We start from the raw sequence: 17,263 nt of genomic DNA, 5'->3' as shown, positions 1-17,263 counted from the left end.
ATGGCTAGCGAAGCAGACCAGGGGCCTGTTGCACAAAACTAGGATAAGGGATTAAGCCAGGATATCTTGGTGATCCTGGCTCAATTGATCCGTAATCCGGTTGCACTAAAGATGGATAGGGGGCAGGAGGATATGTTATGGTATAAATTACCATGGAGATTTATTCTGTGGAGCTAGCCTGCTCCAGACCAGGCTAAATTCCAGGATCTATTTAATCTCATCCCTAATGTCAGTCAGCAGTCACCACAAATGGAAACCAATAGTTATTTCACTGCTCACTATACATTGTTATCACATATAACTAGACCCACTGTTATTATTTAAACGTTTGTGATCATTAATTTCAATGATTTTGGATAAAAAATGATTTTTAGATGATGTTGCTATCATTAGATAATTTACAGTTTCCCATAGACTATAAGGCTATATATAAAATGATAGAATATTAGGGCCACAGAGGGGAAAAAAACACAAGTCATAATATTGTAACCAGTTGTTTTAAAGGACAGTTGTTAAAATGACAGATGTGGGGCATTTCGTGAAATTGTACTTCAGTATGGTTTCATAAACAAAGACATGCTGATGTGCCAGAATATTAAGTATCACATTGTCATAAGTATCAAAACTGTAAAAACAATATGTAGCTTTTCTGCAGAAAGAACCAGCCTCATAAATTTATGACTTTATCCTTTTTCTTCAGTGTGGCCCTAGTACTCTGTCATATAAACAAATACACATTCCATATGAATATAAAAACACAATGTGTAACATTATGTTCCTTTATTGAATAAGGACAAAACAAAGCAGGTAAACCATCAGCTCCTTTCGAAACTGAAGTCACAGTGACTCTACAAGATGGAAAGCACAGAATCCAAGCATATTATACAAAATGATACATACACATTCAAAGGTCTGTATATAACACACCCTGCATGTCTGCACACTAAAATAAATGCAGGACAAATCCATACACATCAACTGAACAGACAAATGAATGGATGCAGTAGCCTCCCTGCAGCCTTGTATTACACACAGTATACCGCACAAACATCATAAGAGGCCAAATTCATCAAAAAACGAACCCAAAAAAACCCAAATTCCTCTGCCACCGCAGGACATATTTAACCAAAATTTAAAGCACACATACTAACTAAAATAATTCAACACATATTGGTCCCTCAGCAGCCGACCACTGTCGTCATCAGGGAAGATTGCCGGATTGTCCCAGTCCATGGCTGGTGGCACTCTGGGGGCCCTCTCCTTCCTCAGGCAGGCCACATTGTGGAGGACAGCACAAGCCACAGTAATATCACATGCCCTAACAGGGCTGACCCTTAATTTGTGAAGGCAGTGAAAGCGTGCCTTCAGGAGGCCAAAGGTCATTTCAACTCTGGCCCTGGTCCTGGCATGGGCATGGTTGTAGGCCTGCTGTGCTTCCTGGGGGTCTGTGAAAGGTGTCAGGAGAAAAGGCTGGCAGCCATACCCCCTGTCTCCCAGCAACACACCAGAGAATTCACCTGTCAACACAAAATCTCATCATTACTACCTCATAAACACAGTGATATTCTTGACACAGCCATGATGGTTATAAATAGGGGTTGTGTGGCTTACCTTGTGATAGGCACTGATAGATTTCAGAGGCCCGAAAGATTCTGGAGTCATGGACTGAGCCAGGCCATTTTGCCACAACATTGCTGATCACACAGTCAGCATTGCAGACCATCTGAAATCATAAGATGAGGAATATTACACCAATCAATGCACATCACTGGCAATGCAGAGTGTTCGTCAATGGACAATATCAAAAAGTTATGTTCACCTGAACATTAATGCTGTGAAAGGATTTCCTATTCACAAAATCGGCCTCATGGGCACCTGAGGGGGCTTTTATCCTTATGTGTGTGCAGTCCACTGCACCAATGACATTGGGGAAACCTGTCACACAAAGTAATGAGTATCCTACTATGTGTTAACAGTTGTCCTGTAATTTGTAGATCCTCTTACCTGCAATCCTATAGAACTCCTCTTTGATGTCACAGAGTCTTCTGTGGCCAGGGAAGGAGATGAAGACATCTGCTAATGCTTTGATAGCCAGACACGCACTCCTTATTGTGCGGCAAATTGTGGCCTTGTTCAGCTGTTCTGCATCCCCCACTGAGTACAGGAAGGCTCCACTAGCAAAAAAGCGCAAGGCCACACAAACCATTTGCTCCACACTCAGTGCATGGCTCCGTGCAGTGCGGTGCTTAATCCTGGGACCCAGTAGTCTGCATAGATACCTGATGCCATCTGCAGAAAACCTGTATCTTTCATATAGATGGTCATCAGGGAAGGCCAGTGGGTCCAACCGGTCCCTGAAGACCCTTTCTCGCCTGAAGGCTCTCCTCAGCACAAGTGCTTCTTCATCCACCACATCTCGCACGAATGGGCATGCCATTGTCAGAGCAGAAAGGAACACACAATTTTGGGCCTTCATATAGGCTAGTGGCCACACCTGGTGCTGGGGGGGTGGGCAAAAGAGGGCGATGCCTTATAACGATGACTTGGTTGTACTGATTGCTGGGAAAATAAAAAAAACCTTAGAAAGATGCCACCGTCCTGTGTGCTCACAATAAGAGCTCATATGTCATGGCTCACTTGACTTTACGAGAATATACCTAATTTTTATTTTGAGCTGTGTCATCTTCTTGGAGCTGGGGGAGGAAAGAAAAATAATGATTAATACATTTGTGTTACAGTTAGCATACAGTGTACATTGAAGGCATATCTCACCTCCCTCTCAAGTTTTTTTATTTCAAGGTCCAGTTTCCTAATTGTCCTCTTTTTTATTTCGGACTCCAGTGCAAGATTTTCCATCTTTTTCTTCTTGTACTGAATGTCTATGTCTGCCAGTTCTATTTGGCGCCGGAGGTGGTTGCCATACAACTTTCTGATAGCTTGTGAGCTCTGTGAACACAATACAATTAGCGCAGCTGGAATTTGGCAGGATGTGGTGTCCTTTTATTAATACGCACTATGTTGCCAGGCTGGTTTTCCCACTGTATAGCATCTGGGTCCTGTAAAAGAAATTAGATTTTTGGATTTTGATGAGGACTCCTCACCATTGTAGAGTAAATAGTACTTTCACAGTCTTAACATGATACCTCATGCCTTCTGGAATCCAGAGAGATGGTCTCCTCCTCATCATCGTCTCCATCATGTGCTGTTGCTGCTGCACTGGGGCCTTCACCCTATCACATTTAATCGGATTCATATTGAAGCTAGTAGACAAGACATGCCAGGCCTACAGTATGCCTTTGATGGAGTACTCACTGGATCAGCATCGTCTGGTGCTTGTGCTGGTGGCTCTAACAGGAACACAGTGCTGCCAGACACTGCAAGGCAATAGGTAAACCAAAGTCAGACAGTCCAAATTGATTCAATATGAATGTGGTTGTATCCCATGTAGAGATGGAAGGACATACCTTGAATGAAGCGGGTGGCATCTTGGGAGGAACCTATGCTCGTCTCTTTCCCCCCAGGGATCCCCTCTAAGACGGGCCTGCCTTTATTTAGTTCCAAGGCCATGTCCTCTGCTGGGGTAAGGTCAGCCTTTGGTGACCCACCACCCGTGCCTTGTCTGTGGGTATTCTTTTTCACTGCTAAAACAGTACAGACAATGTGTGAGCAGGCACCTTCTGGGTACAATATATGCTTGTGCTTTGTTAAATATTAGTCAGGGACCATACCATTCTGCAGAATGTTCTTGTATTTGATTTTGACCTGCTGCCATGTCCGTTTTGGCCCGTTCATGTTTAATCTACACACACACACACACACACACACACACACACACACACACACACACACACACACACACACACACACACACACACACACACACACACACACACACATTTAATGGAGTCACACTGCAAAAAATTACTTGGTATTTTTGTCTTGTTTTCAGTAAAAATATCAAAACATTTATCATAGCTTTATACAGTGTGATGGAGTTACTTTACACAATTTCACTCATATCTGCAGTGCATTTCAATAAAAAATTTAACCGTTTCATAATTACAGTACAACTGCATTTTTGGAGATGTGAATTAAATATTTGAATTGTAATTGTGATGTTTCAGCGGAGCGGTGAGTGTGTAATTGTGCACTACTTACGCATTCAGGCGGTCTGCAATACTTTGCCACGCTTTTTCTCTTTGCTTTATCACTGTGGCGGTGTTGCCTTTCTTCTTAATTATATCTTTTACCTCCTCGTATGCCTCCATGAGGATTTGTGCTTCCGACGGGGAAAAGTACGCGGCTCTAGTTGCCATGGTAAATCAGTTAATCTGTGATCTGTGGCGGGGTCTATTTGAGTGAGCCGTGAGCGCGCACCTATCCAGGATTGGTTTCACCTGGTTTAATGAATCCGTGTCTGCTCATCCTGGCTTGGTCTTTGTGCAACCAATTAAGCCTGGACGCACATGTTTTGGCTTCATTGAGCTCAGCTGAGTCATTTATCCCGGATGTCTTAATTCTACTTTTGTGCAACAGGCCCCAGGACTGGGTTTGGGGTTTGAGAAGTAATTCACTTCTACACTACAGGGATTGTTTTTGCGTCGATATTCAGCAAGTTCGCATAGAAAATAGATGCAACAATTGCCTGCTAACAAAGTTAGTTTTTTTTGTTGTTGATGTTTTCATGTCTTACAAATGTTTTACTTTTGGGAAATCATTTGTACACAGTTTAAATGGCTTTTACAGATTTTATGTTTTTACAAGGAAAAGTAATTTTATTCATGGTTGTTTCTATTGTTTTTAACAACATGTACTTTTTAACAAATTTAAATGGAATATTCAAATGCTGTTTTTATGCTTTTATGCCGTTTTTATATGTATAAACTGATATACAAAAATATATATGAGCTGTTTTTAAAGGAAATGTGATAAAACCTTTCCAAAATAAAAAAATTGCCTGCTAGGGTGCATTTAAATTCTAATAGTTCGCCTTATTTCAATTTATGTGACAAAACAAGCAGTCATTGTAGAGAATCATTGTACCGTCTAAACCAGGGTTTCCCAAACCTGGTCCTCGAGTGCCGCAACAGTTTCCATTACAGGTTGCACATTTGAGGGGTTAATAAACCTGGGTCTATGGAAACAGAAGTGAAAATGATTCCTTAGTTGTTAATTTTCTAGAAATATAAAGGCATAATCTAGATTCGAGCCAATGTCTTAAGTAGTTGAATTTTATTTTTATATTATTATATTTTTTTTATTAACAACAAATCAATACAGAAAGTACATAAGGAAACACAAGTATATATAGATGATATATAATGGACAATCAAGCTAGGGGGTACAATATCACATTACAATTACACAAGGACCTTAAGGGACATACATACACTTACAATTCTAACAGCTTTTTTGTTAGTAGAGTATTTAATAGTCTTAAAATACAGTTAAATTTATTTTTGTAGGGTAAGAAAATGTGCTTTTTTGTTAGTAAATTTACATTTGTGTATATGAAATTTGTCCAAAAGAATAATGAAATGAATTACATAAAAATGTTTCAGCTTATTTTTATCGTATGTAAAGAATCCAAGCAGTACATCTCTCCACAATAGTGTAAAATCTTCATAAATGTGTTCAATTATAAATCTACTGATGTCTTGCCACAGTTTTCTTACATGTATACAATGCCAAAAAAGATGCAACACTGTTTCTGGGTGGTCATTACAAAAGGAGCAATTTGAATTGATGTTTTCCTTAAACTTCTTCATATAGTGGTTGGCAGGATAATATTTATGAATAATTTTAAAGGAAACCTCCTTAATTTTGTTAACAAGTAGGTATGTGTGTGGCAACATCCAAACTTTTTTTCCAACAGATATTATCAATAAATCCATTCCAATAAGGCATGACATAAGGTATAGATAGATACAACATCCTGCTGAAACAAGGTTCGTATCGCTCTGTTGTTGAATGGGCCAAAAGAGAAACAAATCTTTCCTACTGATGAGTCAACAGTGTCAATAGAAGGTAGTTAAGTAGTTGAACATGTTATTACTCCAACCTATTGAAAGCGACAAACTTACACTTTTCCATTTTCGTAAAACAAACATTGTCTAGTGCCTTTCGATTTGACCGCCTGCACGTGCGCAATCCGTTAAAACCGATGACGTGTGTTTCTGCGCATGAGTTTAGCTAGCAAAAGTCGCCTTAACGTCGCCAACAAGTGGGATCTGGGTTTTCTATTAGAGAAGCAGTTTCTGCCTGTCTTTGGTATCCATTATCTGTTGACTGCATTAAAATGAACATTGGTCAAATTTGATTTGAAGATAGGTGTTAATTGCAAACGTTGGGAGTGATCACTATTTGCTTTTGTACATATTTGATTCCCATCAATTTTGGGGGAAATGTTATTGTTGCTTCTTTCAGTAGACTATTGAGTAGAAGTTGTAGCTAACGTAGTGTTCCTGTGTAAAAACAATGTTGCGTCTACTGCCTGCATTCATTTTTTAAATGATTTATAAGTTGTGCATGTTGAATAAGTTAATACATTAGTACTTAATTTGGCTCAAGTAATGAAGGTTACTGTAAAAATGGGGTAATAATCACGTCATAAACTGTGCCAAACAACTAACTTCCGTGACCAAATAAGGAGAAAAAGTAGTACCAGACACAGGCGCGTTGATATGTTCCAATGTGTTATGAGCTAGTACACCGTTTGACTGACATTTGTGTCCCCGGCATTTCTATTTTCGTGTGTCGCACTTGTAGATTATCCACTTGTATTTATCATAGATTGGTTTAGTGATATAGACGTAGATACAATCTGTTACTTTCATACTCTGCTTAATCATGCCCGGATTTTCCGACAGAGATCGTGGCAGAGACAGGGGGTAAGTAACGCGAATGTCTGTTTAGTTAACGTCGTTAGCTAGGAAAAGACGGTGCGATGGTTAGTTTTAACGCGGTACTGTAGTTAGCTAGTTAAGTTTTGTTTATCCCTGCCATTGGCTTTGGCTAGATGCGCAATGTTAATGCGACTTCTTTGAACCCTAATCAATTGTTAAAGTACATTTTGCCTGATCTAATTGATGTAACGAGCAGGTAGGGCAAATGTTTAGCTGGCACCTAACGTTAATATTTGCTAGCTAGGTATAACGCGCGTTAGCAATGGGAGATTATCAGAGGCCTATTCTATATTTGATATAATAACGATATCCACCACGCTTGCACATCGGCGCATAAAATATAGTATGTGATGTTGGTTAGGTAAGAACCCTGGAATGTTAGGTCATCTTAAATGTGGCAAATTGTTTCGAATCAAAATGCCGGCCGGTTCCCTTTGTTCCTCTACCGGCCGGAATTAAAATGGCAGCTAAACTGGTTTAAACGTGACGCAGAAACTAATGTCGTAAGACCTACCACATCTTTGTATGTGTAAGCAAACGAGTCACTACTGTCAAGCCCTTGATCGTGTCTCCCAGTTCCATTACACATAAGTCATTAGATGAAGGCGTCGTTCTGTAGGGGAGTGTTAAGATAAGAGCCACGACGCTCGGTCTTAACATTAACATGCATCGATTGCGGTACGGGTTTGGAAGCATAAGGACCTTATCTTTCATATCGGCGAAATTGATAAACACATTTATTGGGTAAGGGTTCCCGCACGGCCATGTTACAGTGCTTGTTTACGGAAGCGCGAGTGTGGACTACCTGCACTAATTAGCTGTCTGCTTCTCAGGCACCTGTGTAAACGGAAGACAGACGTCACTAAAAAATACTGTCGGCTGCAACTGTTTACAGTTAAAATAATTTCACAAAAGGAAAATATACTGTGATATTAAAGTAGGGGGATTTGTTTCTTTAACCAATTAACTTTTAGATGGAGTGTTTGGCTTCCAGAGCCAATTTGCCCATAAATAAACACTAAGGAGTAACGTTAGCCAAATATTGGACTAAAGGAACCTAACTTCTGTCATGCTAACGTTAGCTGTTGTAGTACTCATCAAGCCATGAAAACTCGTAGGGGGATGTGGGGTATCAGTTCCTCAAGGTAGTTGGCATAACTATCTGACCTCAACACAGCATCCACTGTATGTTCAGTCATCTAATATTAGGTTGTTCCCCCCCCCCCCTACTATTTCAGGTATGGAGGTGCACCTCGTTTTGGAGGCGGCGGTGGTGGCAGTAGGGGTGGACCCCCTCAGGGGAAATTTGGCAACCCAGGCGAAAGGCTGCGTAAAAAACACTGGAACATGGATGAGCTCCCAAAGTTTGAGAAGAACTTCTACCAGGAGCACCCGGATGTGTGCCGCAGACCACCTGTAAGTGACCCAGGCAGTTCTTTCCATCTAATTTGAGTGTGTGGTCTTCACCTTTTGATTCAAATGGTCTTTGCCAATTAACAACCTTTTATGTGTCTAATTGCAGCAAGAGGTGGAGAACTACCTGAGAGGTAAAGAAGTAACAGTGAAAGGCAGAGACTGTCCCAAGCCCATGATGAAGTTTCATGAGGCCAATTTTCCAAGTGAGTAAAACCTGTCTTCCAACCCTGCTTAAGAACAAGCTGGTCGTATAAGATGGAATTGAATCTCATATGTAATCAAACTTTGTATTTTTCAGATTATGTGATGGATGTGATTGCCAAACAAGGATGGGCTGAGCCAACTCCTATCCAGGCTCAGGGCTGGCCTCTGGCCCTCAGTGGGAAAGACATGGTGGGCATCGCCCAGACAGGCTCCGGTAAAACCCTCGCTGTAAGTACATTGATTTAAAACTACTCTTGGTAGCATCTTTCTGGTACATATTTGTGCAGATAAACCGAGCTCAATTTTTTTTTCCCTCACAGTATCTGCTGCCTGCAATCGTGCACATTCAACACCAGCCATTCTTGGAGCATGGAGACGGACCTATAGTAAGTACACCATACGCCTCTTGACTAGAGAACATCCTTAGTTTTTACAGGGTAAGTCCAGCTGAATAACACTTCTCTCTATCTTTGTCTCTCAGTGTTTGGTGCTGGCCCCGACCCGTGAGCTGGCCCAGCAGGTGCAGCAGGTTGCCGCTGAGTACGGCAGGGCCTCCCGTCTGAAGTCAGTCTGCGTCTATGGTGGAGCCCCCAAAGGACCCCAGATTCGGGACCTTGAGCGAGGTATCTATCCACCACTTTGTTTTTCTATAATTTGTTTTCTCAGTACGTTGGTTCTGTATTAAGTCATTTTGGTGACAGAGGCAGACATCTGAGTGAGTGTTGTCTGTTCCCCCCCCCCAGGTGTTGAGATCTGTATTGCCACCCCAGGGCGTCTCATTGACTTCCTGGAGGCTGGGAAGACCAACCTTCGCAGGTGTACCTACCTTGTGCTGGACGAGGCTGACCGTATGCTGGACATGGGCTTCGAGCCCCAAATCCGCAAAATTGTGGACCAAATTAGAGTATGTGGCTTTGACTCAACGCAATTCCTTTGGCGCGAGTTCTTCACTATAAAGGCTCATTCCCGCAATGATTTGCAGACTTACCCAATACTTGCAACTCATTTCAATTGGCAGAATTCCCATTGGACTTTGACAAATCAGTGCAGAGTCTGCATACCTTGACTAACCAGTACCCCTGCACATTGACTCGGTACCGATACCCCCTGTATATAGCCTTAGTATTGTTTATTTTATTGTTACTTTTTATAAATGTTTTACTTTAGCTTCTTTATTAAATATTTTCTTAACTCTATTTCCTGAACTGCATTGTTGGTTAAGTGCTTGTAAGTGAGCATTTCACGGTAAAATCTACACCTGTTGTATACGGCGTATGTGACAAATAAAATTTGATTCGGTTTTCCTGTAGGATCAGCCATTAGACTGCTTGAAGGATTTGATGAAATGCCAAGTAATCTGTTTTCTCTGTTCTTCTCTCAGCCGGATCGTCAGACCCTCATGTGGAGTGCCACCTGGCCCAAGGAGGTGCGTCAGCTGGCTGAGGACTTCCTGAAGCAGTATGTCCAGATCAACGTGGGTGCTCTGCAGCTCAGCGCCAACCACAACATCCTGCAGATAGTGGACGTGTGCAACGACGGAGAGAAGGATGACAAGTGAGTGACACATTCCTCCTCCGCAAAGCCAAACGTCACATTTACACTGCTTCATAATTGAAGGAATTCAAACGGAAGAACTCTTCAATTGGTCATTAATTTGTCCAGGATAAAGGGTGAGTCATGCCAATTTGAACCCGGTCTCTTGTCTTTACACCTAAGACTCCTCCGGCTGCTGGAAGAGATCATGAGCGAGAAGGAGAACAAGACCATCATATTTACCGAGACCAAGAGACGCTGCGATGAGCTCACCAGGAGGATGAGACGAGATGGGTAAGTGTCTCATTTAACTGGGACATCATTCTCCTTGTAATGAGTCATGCCTCTGATGTCCATGTTTGTCTGCTACAGCTGGCCAGCAATGGGTATCCACGGAGACAAGAGCCAGCAGGAGAGGGACTGGGTTCTCAATGGTATGCCTGAAATAAATAAAAATAGTTTTTATTTTTTTTGTCGCTACAATGTTATGGACTCGTTTTAACTGAAGTCTCTTTCCACAGAGTTCAAATACGGCAAGGCCCCCATCCTCATCGCCACTGACGTGGCATCCCGCGGTCTAGGTCAGTATGGCTTTGGTTAAACCTTCTGGTTGTTTTCCTCAATATTTTCACTTTTTTTTAAAAAGTGGTTTTGGCTTTCTTTAACTTCTATGCATTTTCTGAGTTTTTCTCACCTAAAGGTGCAGTCTTTGTGGCAGGGCCTAGGCATGACAAGTCCCAGGCCTCGAGGGGGAAGGAGGACATATTGGAAATGAAGTTGCCCCACTGGCTGCCACCCAGTGGGCCTAGAGAGGTGAAAGCTCTGTGTGCCAGTAATCCTCAGGTCAAAAGGCAGTGTGGCTAAGCCTTGTTTCTGATATCTTTTTTTATTTTTATACTTGACATTATTTGTTCTCTGTCCATGGATTTTACCTGACAAATGCCTTCGTCGAGACGTTTCCAACTCAAACGTTACACACACAAAAACAAACGCTTGATGTGACCATTTGCCTTGCATGCGTTTGGTAGAGGGCACTGTATTGCAAGTCACTGTTTGAGATTTGGAGCGATTCTGTTAGTTGCGGAGCTTGCCCCCCCCCCCCAAAAAAAGCATGGGTGTTTTGCAAATGTCACAGCTTTCCATTGCTATATATTTTTTTCTCCCTCACTCAAAGCACTGGTTTTCTTGAAATGGAGAGAGCAGTTTTCAACTTACTGTTGTCGAATCGAAATTGATGAGAAACTGGCACATGTGTTTAAGGGGCTATGGGAACATCTAGAGAAAGTGACAAATAGAAGAGCTTCAAAAACCAAAGTTCCTCCCTCGCCTGCTTTTTAAAGTCATGTCGAGACCTGCCAACGAGAGACATTTTCTCAAGTGAATGAACACTGGCTTCTGGGAAGATCTTGCCTAGACGAGACTGATGGGGGCGGGGTGCTCTATGCTCTCTGAGGGGCACCACAGGGGTCAATACTTGGGCCTTTTTCATTTTTGCCTTTTTTGGGTCCGCCCTCAAATTAGTACTTGGTCTATTCGGTCTTGGCAAGACGTGCAGTGAGGCCTTTATTAGCAAGCTTCTCATGAGTGTGTACTGGGAAAAAGGACCTTCAGAACCCATACCAACTGAAAGGTCCTATATTGGCACACGAGGAGGCAACAGTGCACATAGCGGCCCTACTGCGTAGAAGCTCCTGGATGTCACTTGACAATTTGTGGGGGAGTTCGCTGCATTGGGAAAGGACTAGTGAATGCATACTCCTTAATGGTAAGACTTCAAATCCAGTTCTTTTCCTCCCCTGGTTAAAAAAGGGAGGGAGAATGCCTTAGGATTTTTTGATATGGTAGGCAAATGGAGTGTGCATCTCGTTTCTCTCTTCCCACAGTAGTATTCCCATGGAGTAGAATGTATTTCTTGGATTGTGTTGGTTAACCCTGTTCTTTGCAGCTCAGTTAAGTATCCAGACTGGAACCTTTTAGCTCTCCATTCTATATGCTAACCTTGTCCTTTGGTCTGGCTGTTGTGGTGTGCAAAATCCTGTATGGCGTCCTTTTTGCCACACTGCAACACTTTACAGATGTGGAGGATGTGAAATTTGTCATAAATTATGACTATCCTAACTCCTCTGAGGACTATATCCACCGCATTGGACGCACGGCCCGCAGTCAAAAAACGGGCACCGCCTACACCTTCTTCACCCCCAACAACATGAAACAGGCCAGTGACCTCATAGCTGTGCTCCGCGAAGCTAACCAGGCTATCAACCCCAAGCTCCTCCAGATGGCGGAGGCCAGAGGAGGTAATTCCTATGGCGGGTGAGACGCGAACAAGGCTGTGGTTACATCTGCAGACATTTAGATTTTCTAGATAAGAAATCTATTTGAAGGGTTTTGGGGCAGAAGTTCTTAAAGTTAAATGCGAAGATGACCCACCTTGTTCTCGCCATATTTGTCAACTATCATTTTAGTTTAAATGTCTTCATGCCACCCATCACTGCTACCAGTCTCATCACTGCCCTGTCTCTTGTTTTTGTCTTGTTTTCCAGGTCGTGGAGGGGGGGGAAGAGGTGGCTTTAGGGATGACCGACGAGATAGGTATTCTGGGGGGAGGAGTTACGGTGGAGGTGGTGGTGGTGGTGGTGGTAGTTACAGGGACAAGGATAGCGACAGGGGGTTCGGTGGGGGACCAAAGAGTGCCTTCGGCGCAAAAACCCAAAACGGAGGGGGCTACGGGGGTAGCACCTATGACAAGGGCGCTAGCTCTGGCGGTAGCTACGGCAACAGCTACAGCAGCAACGGACAGGCTAGCTTCGGCGCCACCAATCAGGTGGGTGCGTTTGGTGGCCAGAACTTCCAGGCCCCTCCACAGTTTGGAGCCGCACAGGCGGCCGTCCCAAACGGCATGGGTCGCCCGCCGTTTCCCTTTAACCCACAGGCACAGCAGCCCCAACAACCCCCATCCATGGTACCCTACTCTATGCCTCCACCTTTCCCACAGTAACTGACGAGGTGTAGATTGTGCGCACAATTCACAACGAAACCACCCATTTTCCCCTCTTGTCTTTTTAAATCTTATATGAATATTATTATCCTTTGTACTGTTTAACTTTTTTTGCTTACAGCAGGGTTGGAATTCTTCAGTAACCCCAAGCATTGAAATGAGTCACAAGGGGGCTGTTGAAGTGCATCTTTAACTGGTGCACCTCTCCTTGACTGTTTTTATTTGTTACATTCCTCAGTAATTTATTTTTACTAAGTAATGCAGATTTTGAATTAGTGGTATGTTTAAAGTGATATGTTAAGATCTTACCTGGGGGCCCATGCATGGGCCTTCAAATAAAACAAATCAATTGAAGTTGTGGTGGTTCATTGTTCTATTCTGATTACTCATCCAGCATTTAATCTTAGTGGATATTCAATTAAAACAATTACATCAGGCCACAAAATAATATAGCAAACATTACTAGTTGCACAAGTATAACTGTGAGGTAAAAGAACGTAAGGTAATTGATGAAGACTTGTATCATTTTCTTGTCGCTACGGAATGTGACGTAGACATTATAGCTTTACTTCCGGGTGCTCCCAGTCCACGCATTACACATGGTTGCAAGTATTTTAGAAATAGAAGTGTGTGTATGTCTATATATATGTTACTTTATTATATTAAGTTGTTAGGCTTTGCCAAAACTACTCGTGGTTTAATTCGCAGGCAAGTGCATTCACTTTCAAATGTACATTTTCTAACGTGATTTCAGCCTAGGAATGAGCGCACACAATGTTGGTTAAATTTCAGCTTGACGCATGCTTAACAACTTTTCAATAACGAAACGAGTGACCACTAAACATGCTCACCTACTGTGTTAAACGACTCATCTGGAGATGTGAGAGTATACCAAAAACGTCACTGCTGCAGGATAGCTTTTGCGCTTCAGTACTGCAACTTCTGCCAGGTCTGTAGCTGAGGACTCTGACCACACAAACACAGCTATGCACTGACAGGTAACTTATTACATAGCTTCTGGCCAACGTCATAGAGATTATTTTCAGCGTGGAACCAACTGTGGCTATGGACCACTTGGTATGGAACTTAGGAAGAACATTCTTGAACAATGGTGGAACTCTGTGATATGGTCCAGGGCAGAGGTGTAAGGGATAAGCACTCTACACCTGGGTAAAGACAGAACTACTGAGATGGATGAACAACGAGAACCTACATAAAATACTTTCCCAGAGAGAACTAAGTAAGGACCAACTTATTCAGAAGCTACAGCCCCTTATCCAGAATGGTGCATCTGTTCGAACCAGTCTTTTCCAAGGTAACTATCATTGGATGTTGTATGGAACATCTGCTATTTTTACATGTGCGCATGCTTCAGGACATAGAAATCAACGCGTAGAGTTAAATTAAATTCAACATTGGGTTTCCAGGCTATCATTGTCAATGTTTTTCCCTCTTGTCCAGGTGTTTTGAAGCAGTATGTGCCCTCTTTGGAACTAGTGAACAGAAAGCTGCCGTTCGGCCTGGCTAAAACCGGCTTGTGCTTCCAGCCATCAGGTGGACCTGGTTGGTGACGCTTCCTCTCCCTCAAATCACATGAACCATTCAGCTGCACTGTGGTCATTTACCATTATGTTTATTCAAAGTGCAAATAGATTTAATCGAGCATAGATTTAACCTAAATCATACGTCTCCTTGTGTTTTGTTTTTAGATGGTAGGTTGCTATAATTATACCTGGTCATAGCAGACTATAGAGTAGTTGTGCACTTTAAAGGTAGACTCAGCGAAGTGTGAGGTTCAACTTCTCCACTGTTTTGGTCCCGTACCTATGACATTCTAACAGCATAAAGCGAACCTGAAGGTTATCTCGATAGAAGATGTACTGTTTCCCTGTGGGAACGCTACTGGAAATATGTTGTTTTGTGCCTTTGTGCCCAGGTATGATGAGATGGGGGTGCTGTTCACTGTGGTGATCAGTGACAACATGCTTGAGTGGCCTACTGCAGGTGCACAGCCGCGACACCACCATCAAGGAGACCGTGCACATCTACGAGGTCAAGACCTTTCTGGCTAGATACATATGAACCAATGAGGGAGTTATATTAATGTCCGGGTGAACCGGGTTAGCGTGGATTACATATGTTTTTGAACCTGGCTGCCTCCCGGGCGTGAGCCTAAGTGCCCCATTTTCAACAGAAGTGACGTAGATTAAGCAACGATAATAGATGGTGTATGTTTCTGAACGATGCTGCCTTGTTGACAACATGACCAAGTGGTGTAGATTACTGTTTCATTTGAGAAGGGCGCTCCTCCCTCAACGCTTTGCCCATTCACGTCACATGCCATAGCCCGGTGCACTTAATCAAACTTCCTCATTGATTGAAAACTGACATGTTCGGCTGACATTTGGCAAAATTTCAAAGGAGACTCAAAGAATGGGGTGGTGGGCCCTCATGGGCACCGGGAAAGCTGTCTACATGTGTTTTGGAGAACTATACCTCAAAGCCTATTTGACTGTCTAGGATACTATTTTAAAGGTGTTCATAATTTTCACTTTGTGGTTGCCATTTTGTTGTCAAAGTGTCACTCATTCTGTCATATCAGTAGCAAATTCTCATATCAATTTTTTCTACGGGTCAACAAAACATGATTTAAGTGTGTGTGTATGTATATATGTGTATATATATATACACTGCTCAAAAAAATAAAGGGAACACTTAAACAACACAATGTAACTCCAAGTCAATCACACTTCTGTGAAATCAAACTGTCCACTTAGGAAGCAACACTGATTGACAATAAATGTCACATGCTGTTGTGCAAATGGAATAGACAAAAGGTGGAAATTATAGACAATTAGCAAGACACCCCCAATAAAGGAGTGGTTCTGCAGGTGGTGACCACAGACCACTTCTCAGTTCCTATGCTTCCTGGCTGATGTTTTGGTCACTTTTGAATGCTGGCGGTGCTTTCACTCTAGTGGTAGCATGAGACGGAGTCTACAACCCACACAAGTGGCTCAGGTAGTGCAGCTCATCCAGGATGGCACATCAATGCGAGCTGTGGCAAGAAGGTTTGCTGTGTCTGTCAGCGTAGTGTCCAGAGCATGGAGGCGCTACCAGGAGACAGGCCAGTACATCAGGAGACGTGGAGGAGGGCAACAACCCAGCAGCAGGACCGCTACCTCCGCCTTTGTGCAAGGAGGAGCACTGCCAGAGCCCTGCAAAATGACCTCCAGCAGGCCACAAATGTGCTGGGGAAGCGTTAAGTGTGGAGGTGGAGCAATTGAAGTTGAAGATTCCTGGTGTTTGTGATGCCCGCCGTTTGGTGCGACGCAGTCCCAGTGGTGTGCGTGGTGAAGCAGAGGAGTCACTGTCAATCGTTTTGAGTCAGTCTTTAAATCAAATCAAATCAAATTTTATTGGTCACATACACATGGTTAGCAGATGTAAATGTGAGTGTAGCGAAATGCTTGTGCTTCTAGTTTCGACAGTGCAATAATATCTAGCAAGTAATCTAACAATTCCCCAACAACTACCTAATACACAAAAATCTAAAGGGATGGAATAAGAATATGTACATATAAATATATGGATGAGCGATGGCCGAGCGGCATAGGCAAGGTGCAATAGATGGCATAAGGTACAGTATATACATATGAGATGAGTAATGTAAGATATGTTAACATTATTAAAGTGGCATTGTTTAAAGTGACTAGTGATCCATTTGTTAAAGTGGCCAGTGATTTGAGTCTATGTAGGCAGCAGCCTCTCTGAGTTAGTGATTGCTGTTTAGCAGTCTGATGGCCTTGAGATAGAAACAGTTTTTCAGTCTCTTGGTCTCAGCTTTGATGCACCTGTACTGACCTCGCCTTCTGGATGTTAGCGGGGTGAACAGGCAGTGGTTCGGGTGGTTGTTGTCCTTGATTATCTTTTTGGCCTTCCTGTGACATCGGGGCTGTAGGTGTCTTGGAGGGCAGGTAGTTTTCCCCCGGTGATGCGTGTGCAGACTGCACCACCCTCTGGAAAGCCTTGCAGTTGAGGGCGGTGCAGTTGCCGTACCAGGCGGTGATACAGCCCGACAGGATGCTCTCAGTTGTGCATCTGTAAAAGTTTATGAGGGTTTTAGGTGACAAGCCAAATTTCTTCAGCCTCCTGAGGTTGCACCTTCTTCACCACACTGTCTGTGTGGGTGGACCATTTCAGTTTA

The 17,263-nt window shown here is 42.9% G+C and overlaps 2 protein-coding genes across 11 annotated transcripts; one reads left to right on the top strand and one right to left on the bottom strand.

Annotated features, from left to right (window-relative positions):
- Positions 1-744: 744 nt before the first annotated feature.
- On the bottom strand, positions 745-6,597 carry LOC139568691 (putative nuclease HARBI1). 9 transcript variants are annotated; one of them, XM_071390709.1, is made up of 11 exons: positions 4,159-6,597; positions 3,729-3,799; positions 3,465-3,641; positions 3,313-3,374; positions 3,144-3,230; positions 3,015-3,056; positions 2,773-2,946; positions 2,658-2,693; positions 2,005-2,559; positions 1,612-1,723; positions 745-1,517 (listed from the first exon to the last, which is right to left on the bottom strand). In XM_071390709.1, exons 1-8 carry the CDS (start codon positions 4,314-4,316, stop codon positions 2,658-2,660), a joined length of 807 nt encoding a protein of 268 aa, XP_071246810.1. In that variant the 5' UTR covers positions 4,317-6,597; the 3' UTR covers positions 745-1,517; positions 1,612-1,723; positions 2,005-2,559. The 9 variants fall into 9 exon arrangements, with proteins under 9 accessions (XP_071246810.1, XP_071246802.1, XP_071246803.1 ...); XM_071390701.1 differs by adding an exon at positions 1,820-1,935 and having other exon boundaries at positions 2,773-3,056; positions 3,729-6,597; XM_071390702.1 differs by adding an exon at positions 1,820-1,935 and having other exon boundaries at positions 2,005-2,693; positions 3,729-6,597.
- A 91-nt stretch (positions 6,598-6,688) lies between these two features.
- On the top strand, positions 6,689-13,410 carry LOC139568688 (probable ATP-dependent RNA helicase DDX5). Of its 2 annotated transcripts, none has more exons than XM_071390698.1 (13): positions 6,689-6,890; positions 8,144-8,321; positions 8,428-8,524; positions 8,620-8,753; positions 8,846-8,911; positions 9,007-9,148; positions 9,269-9,429; positions 9,907-10,079; positions 10,242-10,352; positions 10,431-10,492; positions 10,580-10,639; positions 12,134-12,355; positions 12,602-13,410. In XM_071390698.1, the coding sequence occupies exons 1-13, from the start codon at positions 6,850-6,852 to the stop codon at positions 13,054-13,056; spliced, it is 1,902 nt and encodes a 633-aa protein (XP_071246799.1). In that variant the 5' UTR covers positions 6,689-6,849; the 3' UTR covers positions 13,057-13,410. The 2 variants fall into 2 exon arrangements, with proteins under 2 accessions (XP_071246799.1, XP_071246798.1); XM_071390697.1 differs by lacking the exon at positions 6,689-6,890 and adding an exon at positions 7,455-7,649.
- Positions 13,411-17,263: the final 3,853 nt, after the last annotated feature.

Source organism: Salvelinus alpinus, chromosome 2 (genome assembly GCF_045679555.1).
Source record: "Salvelinus alpinus chromosome 2, SLU_Salpinus.1, whole genome shotgun sequence".
NCBI classification, from domain to species: Eukaryota; Metazoa; Chordata; class Actinopteri; order Salmoniformes; family Salmonidae; genus Salvelinus; species Salvelinus alpinus.
Note: the sequence above shows the minus strand (reverse complement) of the source record. Positions and strands in the feature narration are given on the sequence as shown.

What these genes read in the sequence shown, in the direction of transcription:
- LOC139568688 (XM_071390697.1), top strand. Translation starts at nt 7,570, where the DNA reads ATGCATCGATTGCGGTACGGGTTTGGAAGCATAAGGACCTTATCTTTC. An exon ending in ATGTGTGCCGCAGACCACCT is followed by an intron (nt 8,322 to 8,427) that starts GTAAGTGACCCA and finishes GTCTAATTGCAG; the next exon opens with CAAGAGGTGGAGAACTACCT. An exon ending in CGTGGCATCCCGCGGTCTAG is followed by an intron (nt 10,640 to 12,133) that starts GTCAGTATGGCT and finishes AACACTTTACAG; the next exon opens with ATGTGGAGGATGTGAAATTT.
- LOC139568691 (XM_071390700.1), bottom strand. Translation starts at nt 2,476, where the DNA reads ATGAAGGCCCAAAATTGTGTGTTCCTTTCTGCTCTGACAATGGCATGC. An exon ending in GGAGTTCTATAGGATTGCAG is followed by an intron (nt 1,936 to 2,004) that starts GTAAGAGGATCT and finishes TTTGTGTGACAG; the next exon opens with GTTTCCCCAATGTCATTGGT. An exon ending in CTATCAGTGCCTATCACAAG is followed by an intron (nt 1,518 to 1,611) that starts GTAAGCCACACA and finishes TTGTGTTGACAG; the next exon opens with GTGAATTCTCTGGTGTGTTG.